This window comes from Triticum aestivum, chromosome 1D, assembly GCF_018294505.1.
Source record: "Triticum aestivum cultivar Chinese Spring chromosome 1D, IWGSC CS RefSeq v2.1, whole genome shotgun sequence".
NCBI lineage: Eukaryota > Viridiplantae > Streptophyta > Magnoliopsida > Poales > Poaceae > Triticum > Triticum aestivum.
Genome location: NC_057796.1, coordinates 264,780,423 through 264,795,626, shown reverse-complemented (window position 1 = coordinate 264,795,626; position 15,204 = coordinate 264,780,423). Strand labels below are relative to the sequence as shown.

General features: G+C 46.0%; 2 protein-coding genes across 2 annotated transcripts; one reads left to right on the top strand and one right to left on the bottom strand.

Moving 5' to 3' along the window:
• Positions 1 to 1,578: 1,578 nt before the first annotated feature.
• LOC123181396 (probable glutathione S-transferase GSTU6) lies at positions 1,579 to 2,600 on the top strand. The gene is made up of 2 exons (XM_044593656.1): positions 1,579 to 1,952; positions 2,071 to 2,600. Exons 1-2 carry the CDS (start codon positions 1,629 to 1,631, stop codon positions 2,452 to 2,454), a joined length of 708 nt encoding a protein of 235 aa, XP_044449591.1. The 5' UTR covers positions 1,579 to 1,628; the 3' UTR covers positions 2,455 to 2,600.
• Positions 2,601 to 3,011: 411 nt separating this feature from the next.
• LOC123181395 (probable glutathione S-transferase GSTU6) lies at positions 3,012 to 4,013 on the bottom strand. The gene is made up of 2 exons (XM_044593654.1): positions 3,632 to 4,013; positions 3,012 to 3,545 (listed from the first exon to the last, which is right to left on the bottom strand). The coding sequence occupies exons 1-2, from the start codon at positions 3,953 to 3,955 to the stop codon at positions 3,159 to 3,161; spliced, it is 711 nt and encodes a 236-aa protein (XP_044449589.1). The 5' UTR covers positions 3,956 to 4,013; the 3' UTR covers positions 3,012 to 3,158.
• Between the last annotated feature and the right edge of the window lie 11,191 nt (positions 4,014 to 15,204).

The window sequence follows — 15,204 nt, the reverse complement described above, 5'->3', positions numbered from 1 at the left end:
GGTGAGGGGGACATTTCAGCCCGCGCTTTTCCCCACCAACCACCTCCCCTCTCCCCCTCGCCCCGCCGCTGGACCGCCGCCCAAGATTCCGGTGAAAGTAGCCGGCGGGAGCACGCCGAAAGGCCACCACACGCACGAGGTTGCCCTCCGCCACCCCCTCCTGCGTCGGCGGGCTGGAAAGTTGCGGATCCGCGGCCCTTCATCGTGTGCGGCCGGATTTGGCATTTCCGGTCGCCGGTGGCTGCGCCAAGCTATGGAGTGGTCGGGGAGCATCTCGCGCAGCCCCGGCAAGGTCGCATCTCCGCATGCATGTACGGGTTCGTCCTCCCGCCGCCGCCGACGGTTTGCGGGCATGAATTCGGCTGGTCGTCCACCGGGCTCGGCGCTCGCACAGCGGCTCTGTGACTCGCCGATGTCGTTCATACAGTACGACGACTGCACGCGGACAGTGCTGCGGCTAACCTCGGGCACGCTGAAGCACCCTGGGTGAGTGTTCTTCAAATGCGAAAACGACGGGGTACTTGCTGTTTTTGTTCGGCTCGTTTTGATAGCTCATTTTTTGGTTCAATTGCGGTAGCTCTTTTCGAACATGCTCATTCATGTGTAGGAAGATGGATACTCATTTTGGTTTTGGGAAGGCGAATACATTAATTTATTGATAGAAAGAAACTTAATAGACGTTCGTGCCCTCCTTAGTAGAATCGAAGGCAATGATGCGGCTGCATGTGCAACTAGAGGGGAAGCAACGCCTACTTCTTTCGAACCAAAGATGAAGAAAGAAGAATGCAAAATCAAGAATTCAAAGATCAACAATGAATGCATGGAGAAGATATTAGTCCAACTAGTGGGAGCAGTTATGGAAGTTAGAAATCATCTAAAATGCATACTTATGGTTCTTGTTTTCTTTGGTCTTACTATTCTAGCAAAGATTTGGTGATGTCTTATGTACCCATTGTCGTTGAAAAAGCAAAGAAATGCATTATGTTGGATCAAATTGAGGTGCAATTTAGATTTTCCGGGCCGGGAGGAGCGACGCCAGACCAGACCCCGCAAAGCCGACCCGTAAAAGAGCATATTCCGTGAATATCCTTTTTTACGGGTCTGTTATGCGGGGTCTGCATCTGCAGCCGTGCGCGCTGGCCCGCGAAGCCGTTTTTTCGCGAACTGCAAACGCATTTTGCGTCGACGGGGTCTGCTAGAGATGCTCTGAAGATCATCATTTTTCTTCCATCTCGTTGGTGTATCTGTTTGAAGCAAGTGATGCCTGAATAATGCACTCACACGACACATCTCTGCATAAATCTCCAACGATATTTACCACTTCAAAAATAAATCAACCTTATATATCCGCCCAACATCAAACGACACTATTTATCGAAACTGCTCTGTTTCGTGGCCGATATGCACCCGACACTTGAATCCAGCTGGGTAGAAGTATACTCCACCATAATGTGCGCTCTGACGTGCAAGAATAGAATAAATTACATCGATTAGTACATCGTGTTTGACTCGTCGACTTCCCCAACATAACCCCACTTGCTCTGATCCACCAAATACCAAAACGAAACACAAGCCAAAAGGAGCTCAGCTCTCACACTGAGACACACAGCCACATACAAACACAGGTGATGGCAGGAGGAGACGAACTGAAGCTGCTCGGCTCGTGGCTAAGCCCATTTGCCACTAGGGTGAAGCTTGCCCTCACCCTCAAGGGCCTGAGGTACGAAAACGTGGAGGAGGACCTCTCCAACAAGAGCGAGCTGCTCCGCAGCTCCAACCCTGTGCACAAGAAGGTGCCAGTGCTTATCCACAACGGCGCTCCCGTGTGCGAGTCCACAATCATCCTGCAGTACATCGACGAAGCATTCGCCGACATCGGCCCCTCCCTCCTCCCCTCGGACCCCCACCAACGTGCCGTCGCTCGCTTCTGGGCCGCCTACATCGATGACAAGGTTTCACACGTTACTCTTCTCATCTTAGCTACGTGGTATCGAGATCAATTTATGGTTTGGGGCTTCGACATTTAGAAGGTGATTTTACTGATCATTGAAGTGATGCGCGTGTATGCAGCTCGTGATCCCATGGGTGCGGTCGTTCAGGGGCAAGACGGAGGAGGAGAAGTCTGAGTGGATGGAGCAGACGTTCATCGCCGTGGAGGCCCTGGAAGGAGCCCTGAGGGAGTGCGCGAAGGGCAAGGGCTTCTTCGGCGGCGACAATGTCGGGCTCGTCGACGTCGTGCTAGGCAGCCTGCTCACGTGGGTGCACGCGACCGAGGTGATGTCGGGGACCAAGATGTTTGACCCTTCTAAGACCCCACTGCTGGCCACGTGGATGGAGCGCTTCGACGAGCTTGCCGCTGCCAAGGCCGTCATGCCGGACGTTAACAGGATGGTCGAGTTCAAGACGAGGCAGGCGCAGGCCATCTCTGTCGCTGCAGCTTCACAGCGTCAGTAAACTAAGCTGGCATTAGGTGTTGGAACTACTAGGAATGCCCATGTACCCGTTATGTGAGGATTTATTTTGCATATTTGCTTAAAAATAATCTACACCGTACTGTTCTAATGTACTGTATCTTTTGATCGTCATTTGTGTGTGAATCTATAAGAATAACTCTTTACACAAGCAAGAGTCATGGAGTTTCTACACTCGTTCTCAAATGCACCCTCGTGAAATATAAAATATAAACATATATAGTTTAGAAATAAAAATATTATTTTTTTGGCAACAAATATTGTTGAATTACCTTCCTGCTTGCAAATTTTCATGATGAGTTGTCCGAAGAACACTTTCAGTGTGTCATGAGCTGATGTGCTCAGATTTTAAAGGATATTTATTTTGAAATGAATAAAGTATTTAGTTAGATATTTCCTCCGTCTCAAAATAAATGTCGCAGACTTAGTACAACTTTATTTTCTAAGAAGTGAAACTATTCAAATGGCAAGACCAGAAATACGAATTCCAAAAAGAATACAAGTAGTAAATGATGTTAAAACTTCACAAAATATTACAAATGATCTTAAAACCTTCACAAAATATCACATGCATTAATTATCCTTGGCACCATTACAACAAAAATCGACATACAAACAACAATCATATATGCTATATAGAAAACATGCACTTTTTTTTATTCAATGGAAGTCACGTCCCCATGATGTTTACTTGGTCTCTGAAGCAGCGGCGGCGGCAGCAGCCTGTGCTTGTCTCTTCTTGGCAAATTCGACCACCCTATCAACTTCTGGCAACGCCGCCTTGGCAGCATCGAGCTTGCTAAAGCGCTCCATCCACGCTGCCAGGAGCGGAGTCTTAACAGGATCAAATATCTTGGTTCCGGACATCACTTCTGTCGCGTTCAACCAGGAGAGCAGGCTCCCAAGTGAAATGTCCACAAGCCCGACGGTCTCACCACCAAAGTAGCCCTCTCCCTTGGAGCACTCCCGCAGGGCTCCTTCCAGTGTCTCCACCGCGGCAAATGTCTGCTTAAGCCCCTCGGACTTCTCCTCCTCTGTCTTGGCCCTCAACGACTGTACCCATGGGGCGACGAGCTACACAAAATCACATTACATTAGTAAAATCAAACCCCGAATGCCCGTGCCATAAATTTCAATGCACAAAAAGAGAGATGTGAAACCTTATCGTCAACGTAGGCGGCCCAGAAACGGGCAATGGCGCGTTCGTAGGGGTCAGAGGGAAGGAGAGCGGGGCCGATGCCGGCGAACGCCTCATCGATGTACTGAACGATGATCACTGACTCGCAAATGGGTTTTCCGTTGTGGACGAGCACGGGCACCTTCTTGTGCACCGGGTTCGAGCTGAGGAGGAGCTCGCTCTTGTTGCTAAGGTCCTCTTCGACATCCTCGAAGCTCAGGCCCTTGAAGTTCAGCGCAAGCTTCACCCTGGTGACAAATGGACTTGCCCAAGCGCCCAGCAGCTTCAAGTCATCTCCTCCGGCCATGGTCTCCTGCTAGATCTGTGTATGAAGGTTGAGCTGCTTGTTTTGGCTTGTGTTTCGTCACGTGGTTGTTGGATCAGAGTTATTATGGATCATCTATATATAGTGTCTGGGTTGCTAGTTTGGATGCGTCATCCGTGATGCTTGCAAACTGGGAGCATGCAAGCAAGATCCCCATGATGGACATGCCCAACTTGGAGAAGAAGGCTAGGTAAACTGACACATCTGTTTGGTATAGTCTGTACTTAGGCCAACTCCATCGCGCGACCCCATTTTGTCCGGGTGCGTCCGTTTGGGGTAAAACGGACATACCAGACGATCCAGCGGCAGACCCCATTTTACTTTTTCGTCCGTTTCGTGTCCGTTTCACCTCATCTCTGGACCAAAGTTGGTCTCGTTTTGAGGCCAAAGCGGACACAGACGGACACTCTCTAGCCACTTCTCCTCCGCCTCGGTCCGCTTGCATGTGCAGTGTGACCCGCCTGTCATACAAATAAAAAAGGCCCATCTTCCCACCCACCCATACAAATAAAAAACGGAGCGGCACGGGCGGGGCCCCGACGACGGCGAGGCCGCACCCGGCGAGCGCACGCGGCCGCTGGTGGTTGCGGCACCGGCTGGGCGCGAGGGCACGGGGGGCGGGCGAGCGGGCGAGCAGCGGTAGGAGGGGCTGCCAGGCGGCAGCGGGTGCGGTGCGCGCGCGCTGCTGCGGGCGCGCGTGGCGGCGGGCGGCGGCTGCGGCGCAGCGGGTGGGGCGAGCGGGGCGGGCGCGGGCGAGGCGGCGGCGGGGCAAGCGGGCCGGGCGGGGCGAGCGGGGCGCAGAGGGCAGGGCGCGGCGAGCGGGGCGAGGCGGGCGGGCGCGGCGAGCGAGGCTGCGACAGGCCGAGCGGGGCGCGGAGGGCAGTGGGCGGCGAGCGGGGCTGCGGCGGGGCGAGCGGGCCAGGCGCGGCGTCGAGGCTGCGGCGCGACGAGGCGGTGGCGAGCGCGGCGCACAGGTGGGGACGAGCGAGCAGGCGGATGTTTTGGATCGCTCTGCCGTGGTGGACACCTCGAACGCAAGCCGGACACGTATGTCCGTTTTTATTTCCTTATCATCTTAAATGGACGAAATCTGAATAAAACGGACGTCCATCGTGCGGTGGAGTTAGCCTTATCAGTTTGAATAGTTCGGTCAAACCCAACCTTTGACCGCTAGCTTAAGAGGCCACGAAGGTTGGGGCATTGACTCCCGTGACGTATCGACTTATGTCTTTGTGCATTGCGGCACAAGCCAACGTTCGTATAGCATGACGCACTAGCGCTAGTACAGTTTTCTTTTTTCTATCCAGAGTTCATTTGACCCAATCTATATCTATAGATATACTTACTAATAAAAAAAATATGTATTTTTAAAAAATGTTTGGTTGTAAGGGATTAGATTTTTTTAGTCCAGGAACTAAAGGAAAAAAACCCTTCAGTAAAGTCTTTTTCTAGTCCCTTAAAAAAGTCCCTCCTATTTGGTTACATCGGGACTAAAAGTGACTTTTTCTATTCTAGTCCCTGTAACCAAACATAGCCTTAGCCCGTTTTGTTATTTTATAGAAAACCCTCTAATGTCTCTAACTTTAACCCCGCAGTACATATCAAATGACTTTTAAAATACACATATCTTCTGAAGCGTAACTCCAAATTTAACATGTTATATATGGAATTTGATCAGAAAAAAATGTAGAATCTGAATATGATGTTGTTTTACCTGTTAACAATTTTAAAAATCCTATTTAAGCTGCAATATACATCAACAAAGCATTATCCGTCTTTTTTTCATACCGGTACTGATTCAGATTGGGGATGAACACCTCAGCAAAATCAAGATTGACATGAAATTGAAGATAAATTTGCTAGATACACCCAATAAATAAGGACATGCATGACAAGAAATAAATGAAGGACCCAATAAAGATGGGATGTCCGCTATAAAAGAAAATAAAAGAGAAAATGCAAAGGAGATCCGATAAAGATGAGATCTTGCGCAAAGAAACGGGCAAGTGATTATGCATTTATTCATGTCATGTTCAAAATAGGGTGTTGTTACGGCGAGTAAAGAAAAATGACAAAAACAAACGATGACAAATTAGCACACTATGAAGACATAGATTAAATCTACATGCAAACCGTGTTGAAATGGAACACCTGTAGAATCTTAAACTGCGCTTTTATAGGTTAAGAAATGATGAAAAATTAGCACATTATGAAGACATAGATTAAATCTACATGCAAACCGTGTTGAAATAGAACACCTATAGTATTTTAAACTGCACTTTTATAGGTTAAGATCATCTTTGTTTGGGCTGTAGCTACAAATTCACATATTATAGACCATTTTTTGTAAATAAAGAGTGTGTGGTATTTTTTTCTCTCGTTGCAACGCACGAGCCTTTTCGCTAGTTTATTTAATTGAGAGAAAAAAATAGCCCTGTTAATTACAAAAAACCGAGAGAAAACCGGTACAACGTGTCCATAGAGAGCACCTGACCGACCTTGCTTCCCACAGGATCAACAAACACCGCCAAAGAAAGGACCGCCGCTGAGGTTGTCTACAAACTATCATCGTCACCACTTCTGCACAAGCAAGAAACTCCAACTTTAGGGCATTCGACCAACAATGACACCTTGCTACGACGAGCACACGAGACCTGCCTTCCTATGCCAAACTACCGGCCACACACGCCGTAGGCAAGGCAGCTCCAAGTCTAAAGACGAGCTAGGATAAAGAAATGTGAAGGTTGGGGTCGTGAAGGATCACCTAGCTAAACCAGTCGCTGCAAGAGTCGACGTCGTCAGCCAGGCCTAGCTGCCGCAGCACTCACTCCTTTGTAAGAAAAACAACCCTGAAAATGCCATAAATACGCCGAAGAGCCACACAATTTTTTCGTAACCTCGACCTCGCTCATCCACATCAATGTTGCCACATGAGACGCTGAAGACCACCAACATGAAGATGAGTCCTTCCGAACGGTCTCCCCTTCGGGACAATGCCCCGAAGAGAAAAGGCGGGACCGAGCAAAACCATAGCACAACCATCGTCCCATCTAGGTGACTCGAATCAAGGTTTTCTCTGAAAACATGTCAAGTAGGAAGGCGAGAACTGCAGCCTCGACGCCTCCAACAAGGTGACGGTCCCCATGGGCACCGTCGACAACTCTGGTCACAACTAGCACTGGTACGCGTCGATGCTATACAAACGGTTTTAACCCCTTTCCGCGACGGCATTTGGAACTGTCCCAATGTTGGGGAACGCAGTATTTCAAAAAAATTCCTACGATCACGCAAGATCTATCTAGGAGATGCATAGCAACGAGCGGGGAGAGTGTGTCCACGTACCCTCATAGACCGAAAACGGAAGCGTTTAATAACGCGGTTGATGTAGTCGAACGTCTTCGCGACCCAACCGATCCAACCACCGAACGTATGGCACATCCGCGTTCAGCACACGTTCAGCTCGATGACGTCCCTCGAACTCTTGATCCAGTTGAGGACGACGGAGAGTTCCGTCACCACGACGACGTGACGACGACGACGATGAAGTTACCGGCGCATGGCTTCGCCTAAGCACTACGGCGATATGACCGAGGTGTGTAACTGTGGAGGGGGGCACCGCACACGGCTAAGTGAAGACTTGGTGTCCCTTTGGGGTGCCCCCCTCCCACGTATATAAAGGAGGGGGGGAAGAGGAGGCCGGCCCTAGAGGGGGCGCGCCAAGGGGGGGAGTCCTACTTGGACTCCCGGTCCAAGTAGGATTCGCCCCCCCTTTCCTATTCCAACTAGGAGAAGGAGGGAAGGGGGGAGAGGGGAGAAGGAAGGAGGGGGGCGCCGCCCCTCCTAGTCCAATTCGGACCAGCCCATGGGGGGCACCCCTTGAGGCCCCTCTCTCCTTTCCCCTAAATCCCATTAAAGCCCATTACTCTCCTGGGGGGTTCCGGTAACCTCCCGGTACTCTGGAAAATACCCGAAACACTTCGGAACCATTCCGGTGTCCGAATATAACCTTCCAATATATTGATCTTTACCTGTCGACCATTTCGAGACTCCTCGTCATGTCCATGATCTTATCCGGGACTCCGAACAAACTTCGGTCATCAAATCACATAACTCATAATACAAATTGTCATCGAACGTTAAGCGTGCGGACCCTACGGGTTCGAGAACTATGTAGACATGACCGAGACACATCTCCGGTCAATAACCAATAGCGGAACCTGGATGCTCATATTGGCTCCTACATATTCTACGAAGATTCGATCAAACCGCATAACAACATACATTGTTCCCTTTGTCATCGATATGTTACTTTCCCGAGATTCGATCTTCGGTATCCTTATACCTAGTTCAATCTCGTTACCGGCAAGTCTTCTTTACTCGTTCCATAATGCATCATCCCGCAACTAACTCAGTAGTCATATTGCTTGCAAGGCTTATAGTGATGTGCATTACTGAGAGAACCCAGAGATACCTCTCCGATACACAGACTGACAAATCCAAATCTCGATCTATGCCAACTCAACAAATACCATCGAAGACACCTGTAGAGCATCTTTATAATCACCCAGTTACGTTGTGACGTTTGATAGCACACAAGGTGTTCCTCCGGTATTCGGGAGTTGCATAATCTCATAGTTAGAGGAACATGTATAAGTCATGAAGAAAGCAATAGCAAGAAAACTAAACGATCATTATGCTAAGCTAATGGATGGGTCTTGTCCATCACATCATTCTCTAATGATGTGATCCATTCATAAAATGACAACACATGTCTATGGGCAGGAAACTTAACCATCTTTGATTAACGAGCTAGTCTAGTAGAGGCATACTAGGGACACTCTATTTGTTTATGTATTCACACATGTACTAAGTTTCCGGTTAATACAATTCCAGCATGAATAATAAACATTTATCATGATACAAGGAAATATAAACAACAACTTTATTATTGCCTCTTGGGCATATTTCCTTTAGTCTCCCACTTGCACTAGAGTCAAGAATCTTGATTACATAGTAATGATTCTAACACCCATGGAGTCTCGGTGCTGATCATGTTTTGCTCGTGAGAGAGGCTTAGTCTGCGGGTCTGCAACATTCAGATCCATATGTATTTTTCAAATCTCTATGTCTCCCTCCTTGACATGATCACGAATGGAATTGAACCGTCTCTTGATGTGTTTGGTTCTCTTATGAAATCTGGATTCCTTCGCCAAGGCAATTGCTCCAGTATTGTTACAAAAGATTTTCATTGGACCCGATGCACTAGGTATTACACCTAGATCGGATATGAACTCCTTCATCTAGACTCCTTCATTTGCTGCTTCCGAAGCAGCTATGTACTCCGCTTCACACGTAGATCCCGCCACGACGCTCTGCTTGGAACTGCACCAACTGACAGCTCCACCATTCAATATAAATACGTATCCGGTTTGTGACTTAGAGTCATCCGGATCAGTGTCAAAGCTTGCATCGACGTAACCATTTACGACGAGCTCTTTGTCACCTCCATAAACGAGAACCATGTCCTTAGTGCTTTTCAGGTATTTCAGGATGTTCTTGACCGCTGTCCAGTGATCCACTCCTGGATTACTGTGGTACCTCCCTGCTAAACTAATAGCAAGGGCACACATCAGGTCTGGTACACAACATTGCATACATGATAGAACCTATGGCTAAGGCATAGGGAATGACTTTCATTTTCTCTTTATTTTCTGCAGTGGTCGGGCATTGAGTCTGACTCAATTTCACACCTTGCAACACTGGCAAGAACCCTTTCTTTGACTGATCCATTTTGAACTTCTTCAAAACTTTATCAAGGTGTGTACTTTGTGAAAGTCCGATTAAGCATCTTGATCTATCTCTATAGATCTTGATGCCCAATATATAAACAGCTTCACCGAGGTCTTTCATTGAAACATTCTTATTCAAGTATCTTTTTATGCTATTCAGAAATTCAGTATCATTTCCGATCAACAATATGTCATCCACATATAATATCAGAAATGCTACAGAGCTCCCACTCACTTTCTTGTAAATACAGACTTCTCCGAAAGTCTATATAAAACCATATGCTTTGATCACACTATCAAAGCGTATATTCCAACTCTGAGAGGATTGTACCAGTCCATAAATGGATCGCTGGAGCTTGCCCACTTTGTTAGCACCTTTTGGATTGACAAAACCTTCTGGTTGCATCATATACAACTCTTCTTTAAGATATCCATTAAGGAATGCAGTTTTGACATCCACTTGCCAAATTTCATAATCATAAAATGCGGCAATTGCTAACATGATTCGGACAGACTTAAGCATCGCTACGGATGAGAAGGTCTCATCGTAGTCAACTCCTTGAACTTGTTGAAAACCCTTCACAACAAGTCGAGCTTTGTAGACAGTAACATTACCGTCAGCGTCAATCTTCTTCTTGAAGATCCATTTATTCTTTATGGCTTGCCGATCATCGGGCAAGTCAATCAAAGTCTACACTTTGTTCTCATACATGGATCCCATCTCAGATTTCATGGCCTCAAGCCATTTTGCGAAATCTGGGCTCATCATCACTTCCTCATAGTTCGTAGGTTCGTCATGGTCAAGTAACGTGACCTCCAGAACAGGATTACCGTACCACTCTGGTGCAGATCTTACTCTGGTTGACCTACGAGGTTAAGTAGTAACTTGATCTAAAGTTTCATGATCATCATCATTAGCTTCCTCACTGATTGGTGTAGGAATCACTAGAACTAATTTCTGTGATGAACTACTTTCCAATTCGGGAGAAGGTACAATTACCTCATCAAGTTCTACTTTCCTCCCACTCACTTCTTTCGAGAGAAACTATTTCTCTAGAAAGGATCCATTCTTAGCAACGAATATCTTGCCTTCAGATCTGTGATAGAAGGTGTACCCAACAGTCTCCTTTGGGTATCCTATGAAGACACATTTCTCCGATTTGGGTTCGAGCTTACCAGGTTGAAGCTTTTTCACATAAGCATCACGTCCCTAAACTTTAAGAAACGACAACTTGGGTTTCTTGCAAAACCACAGTTCATATGGTGTCCTCTCAACGGATTTAGATGGTGCTCTATTTAACGTGAATGCAGCCGTCTCTAAAGCATAACCCGAAAATGATAGTGGTAAATCAGTAAGAGACATCATAGATCACACCATATCTAATAAAGTGCGGTTACGACGTTCGAACGCACCATTACGCTGTGAGTTCCAAATGGCATGAGTTGCGAAACTATTCCACACTGTTTTAAATGAAGACCAAACTCGTAACTCAAATATTCACCTCCACGATCAGATCGTAGAAACTTTATTTTCTTATTACGATGATTTTCTACTTCACTCTGAAATTCTTTAAACTTTTCAAATGTTTTAGACTTATGTTTCATCAAGTAGATCTACCCATATATGCTCAAATCATCTGTGAAGGTCAGAAAATAACGATACCCGCTACGAGATTCAACACTCATTGGACCGCATACATTAGTATGTATTATTTCCAATAAGTCAGTTGCTCGCTCCATTGTTCTGGAGAACGGAGTCTTAGTCATCTTGCCCATGAGGCATGGTTCGCATGCATCAAGTGATTCGTAATCAAGTGATTCCAAAAGCCCATCAGCATGGAGTTTCTTCATGCTCTTTATATCAATATGACCTAAACGGCAGCGCCACAAATAAGTTGCACTATTATTATTAACCTTGCATCTTTTTGCTTCAATATTATGAACATGTGTATCACTACAATCGAGATTCAACAAAAATAAACCACTCATCAAGGGTGCATGACCATAAAAGATATTACTCGTATAAACAGAACAACCATTATTCTCTGATTTAAATGAATAACCGTCTCGCATCAAACAAGATCCAGATATAATGTTCATGCTTAATACTGGCACCAAACAACAATTATTTAGGTCCAAAACTAATCCTGAAGGTAGATGTAGAGGTAGCATGCCGATGGCGATCACATCGACCTTGGAACCATTTCCCACGCGCATCGTCACCTCGTCCTTAGCCAATCTTCGTTTAATCCGTAGCCCCGTTTCGAGTTGCAAATATGAGCAACAGAACCAGTATCAAATACCCAGGCGCTAATACGGGCATTAGTAAGGTACACATCAATAACATGTATATCAAATATACCTTTCACTTTGCCATATGTAACATCCCAAAATTCTAAATTTTGGAATGTTATATAAAATAGATAGTTTTGCTTGGTTGTATGATTGCTTGAGTGAAATTCAAAACTTTTTGAAAGTTAAATGAGAGGGAATAAAAGGCTTTCCCAAACTTTCATTTTTTGCTTTTATGACCTCCGTGAATTCAAATTCTTTTCACCACAAAACCCTGGAGAGAAGATGACATAACTTCTTCCATTTATTTAAATGAAAAGGGTTGTTGAAAATATTTCAATTTCATTTGAAAATATTTCAAATTCAGAAACTTTAAGCAACTCAATGATTTTCACGAGAGAAGATAAAATGACTTCTTCAAAACATATGAAATATGAGTTGGAAGTTTAAAAGGATCAAATTTAAAATCCTTTTGAAATTATTTTTCAATTTTGAGTTATTTGATTTTTATTCAAATTATTTTTCTCCAAAAATAAAATATATGGAAATTAGGGTAAAATGATTCCCTACATCAGAAAATTGGAGAGAAATAAATTTGAAATAAATTTTGGTATTTTTAAGATGATTTTTTTGGATTTTATTAGAGCAGTAGCACTCTTTGCTTTATTTGAATTATTGTGGATTTTATTTAATGCTAGGAAAATGTTCACGTTGTAGATATTCTTTTTCTAAAAAATTTGATATATTATATGCCTATATAATATTTAATTTTCCTTTGTTTTATTCGTCCGTGTTTAAAAAAAAACTTTTCCCCGCGGACCGAACTGGGCCGGCCCAGCTCCCAGGCCAGGCCACGACCTAGTGCCCAGTCGAAGCCCAGCCGCGCCCGAAGCCGCTCCGCTCCGCTCGCCCGCTCGCGCCTGCGATCGGCCGCCGCCTCGCTCAGCCACCGACAGGTGGGACCCACCTGTCGGGTTCGTCCCCGACCTCTCGCTGGAGTCCCGCACGCGCACACTCCGCCAGCCGACGCCGTGCTCAACCCGGACGCCTCCCTCGCCTTGCCCCTCGCCCAAGGCGACCCCTATATAAACCCTCGACCCCGGCCCCGTTTTCGCCTCGAAACGCAACCGCCCTCGCCTCCCCATGCCCCACGCAAACTCGCCGGAGTTCGCGAGCTCCGCCGAGATCTGCCAACGTTGCCCCGCACTCCACCGCCGCCTACGCCCGACGCCGCCACCACCACCGGAGTCCCCTCGTCGCGCCGCGCCTCCCCGTGGGTTCGCCCGAGCCGGAGAGCCACCGGAGCCGCCGCCCCGTCCGTAGCCGACGCCGCCGCCGCCGTCTTCTCCGTCACCGGCGACTCCAACCGCCGCGGTAACCACAGCCCCTCCTCGTCCGTCTGGTCTGGATCTAAGGATCCAGATCCATTTGTTTTTTTCTCTCTCTAAGCGTTTTTTTCTATTTAGAGAGCGTTCGTTAGCTTAGGCTCTGGAGCAAACGGTTTTCGTTAGTTAGCGTTCTGCGGTGAACGTTCGTTCAGTAGAATTTTTCTTTTTCTTTTTAATTTCGGCCAGGGACCCATCCATGAATATTTTCTTTACATATCAGCCCCTGGTTTTCAAACGATCACTACTTTTTACTCGCTTGTCCAAATCCAACGAAACCAACGCCCACTTCTTCATTATGATCCCCTCTATCCAGTTAATCAACTTAAACGTGTTTTTGAAAGTTTAAAATTTGATTTCAAACAATTTTGAATTTGAACTTCGTCTGATCGTAACTTGAGTTTTATAACTCCGTTTGAGTTGATTCTTTTTGCAAATCGAAGGTCTTGACCTAAACTTTCTGATATGGCCAAATTCACATAATTTTGGTACTGTTAGAAATTGTTTTATGTTGCAAGAGTTATTTGGTTGGTTTTGATGTCTTCCGAATTGTCTTCTTTGTTCTATCCGGTCTTTTGAGTGATTGCTTATGTGTGGTTACCATTGCTTGCTTACGATAGATTGACCGGAGTGTGACGAGTAGAACTATCAGGAGTTATGAGTGCGAATCATCTTCATCAACATTGCAGGCAAGTTCACACTTTGATCATACCTTTCATACCCAGTTTTTATGCATTAGTTTAACCCTCAAACATTGCATGAGTAGGATTGATAACATGTGGGTATTCGAACGTAGTTGATGAGGTAGGAACCTATTGACTTGCATTCAACCCCTGGGAGTTACTACGTTATGCTTATACTGCTGTGCTATGCTCGTGGAAGTGGATTGGGTTTGAGTATATTTCATGACAGATGTGAGATTGTTAATTAATGGATCAACTTAAGGTGGCTACTTTAATTCACATATGGGTGGATTGAGGCACCTGGAGAACCCAGTGTTGCCTGTATTTTTGGATATCCCGGAGTACCCGTGTGATCATCCTATGGACCGCCACCCAGACTCAAAGGGATCATAAGATTATTCATGCTAGAAACTTCCGTGTACAGGCACAAGCCATTATGGGCTCTGGCATAGTTGAGTAAGTTGTGTGAGCTCTTGAAGAGGTGGACTAGCAGATGTAGGGGGATTGTAGGTGTAACGGTCTGCCCGGAGTAGACAGTAAATGCTTCTGAAAGACTGTGTCTCGATCATCCGTTTCTCAAACACCGAGTAGTGCGAGAAATCCAACGGAGGAGACCGAGTCTTGTGGGGAAAAGTGCGCAAACCTCTGCAGAGTGTACAAACTAATCATGATTAGCCGTGTCCCCGGTTATGGACATCTTGAGTATCTAGTTCTTGGATTATCATGTGGATCTCATCATCATGTTACTTAATTCAAATTTGATTGGGTTTAATCACGTTCTTAATTGGGATTGAGTTGGAGGTACCTTCTCAATATTTTCAACCAACTTTGTAGTTAAATAAAAATATATTCCTTTGCAGTAAGGAAAAATTGGCTTTTCGCAAAAACATTATAACCATAGAGCTTTTCCACCAGCCATATATTCATGTAGTGATAGTTATTATTCATCATTATCCTATGGTGTGAATTTGCCAGTACATTCAATGTACTGACCCTCTGTGGCTGCAACGTCTCATGCTGCAGGATATCTTACGACGAGTAAGTGATACATTAGGGTTACGATTTCTACACTCAATTTTGCC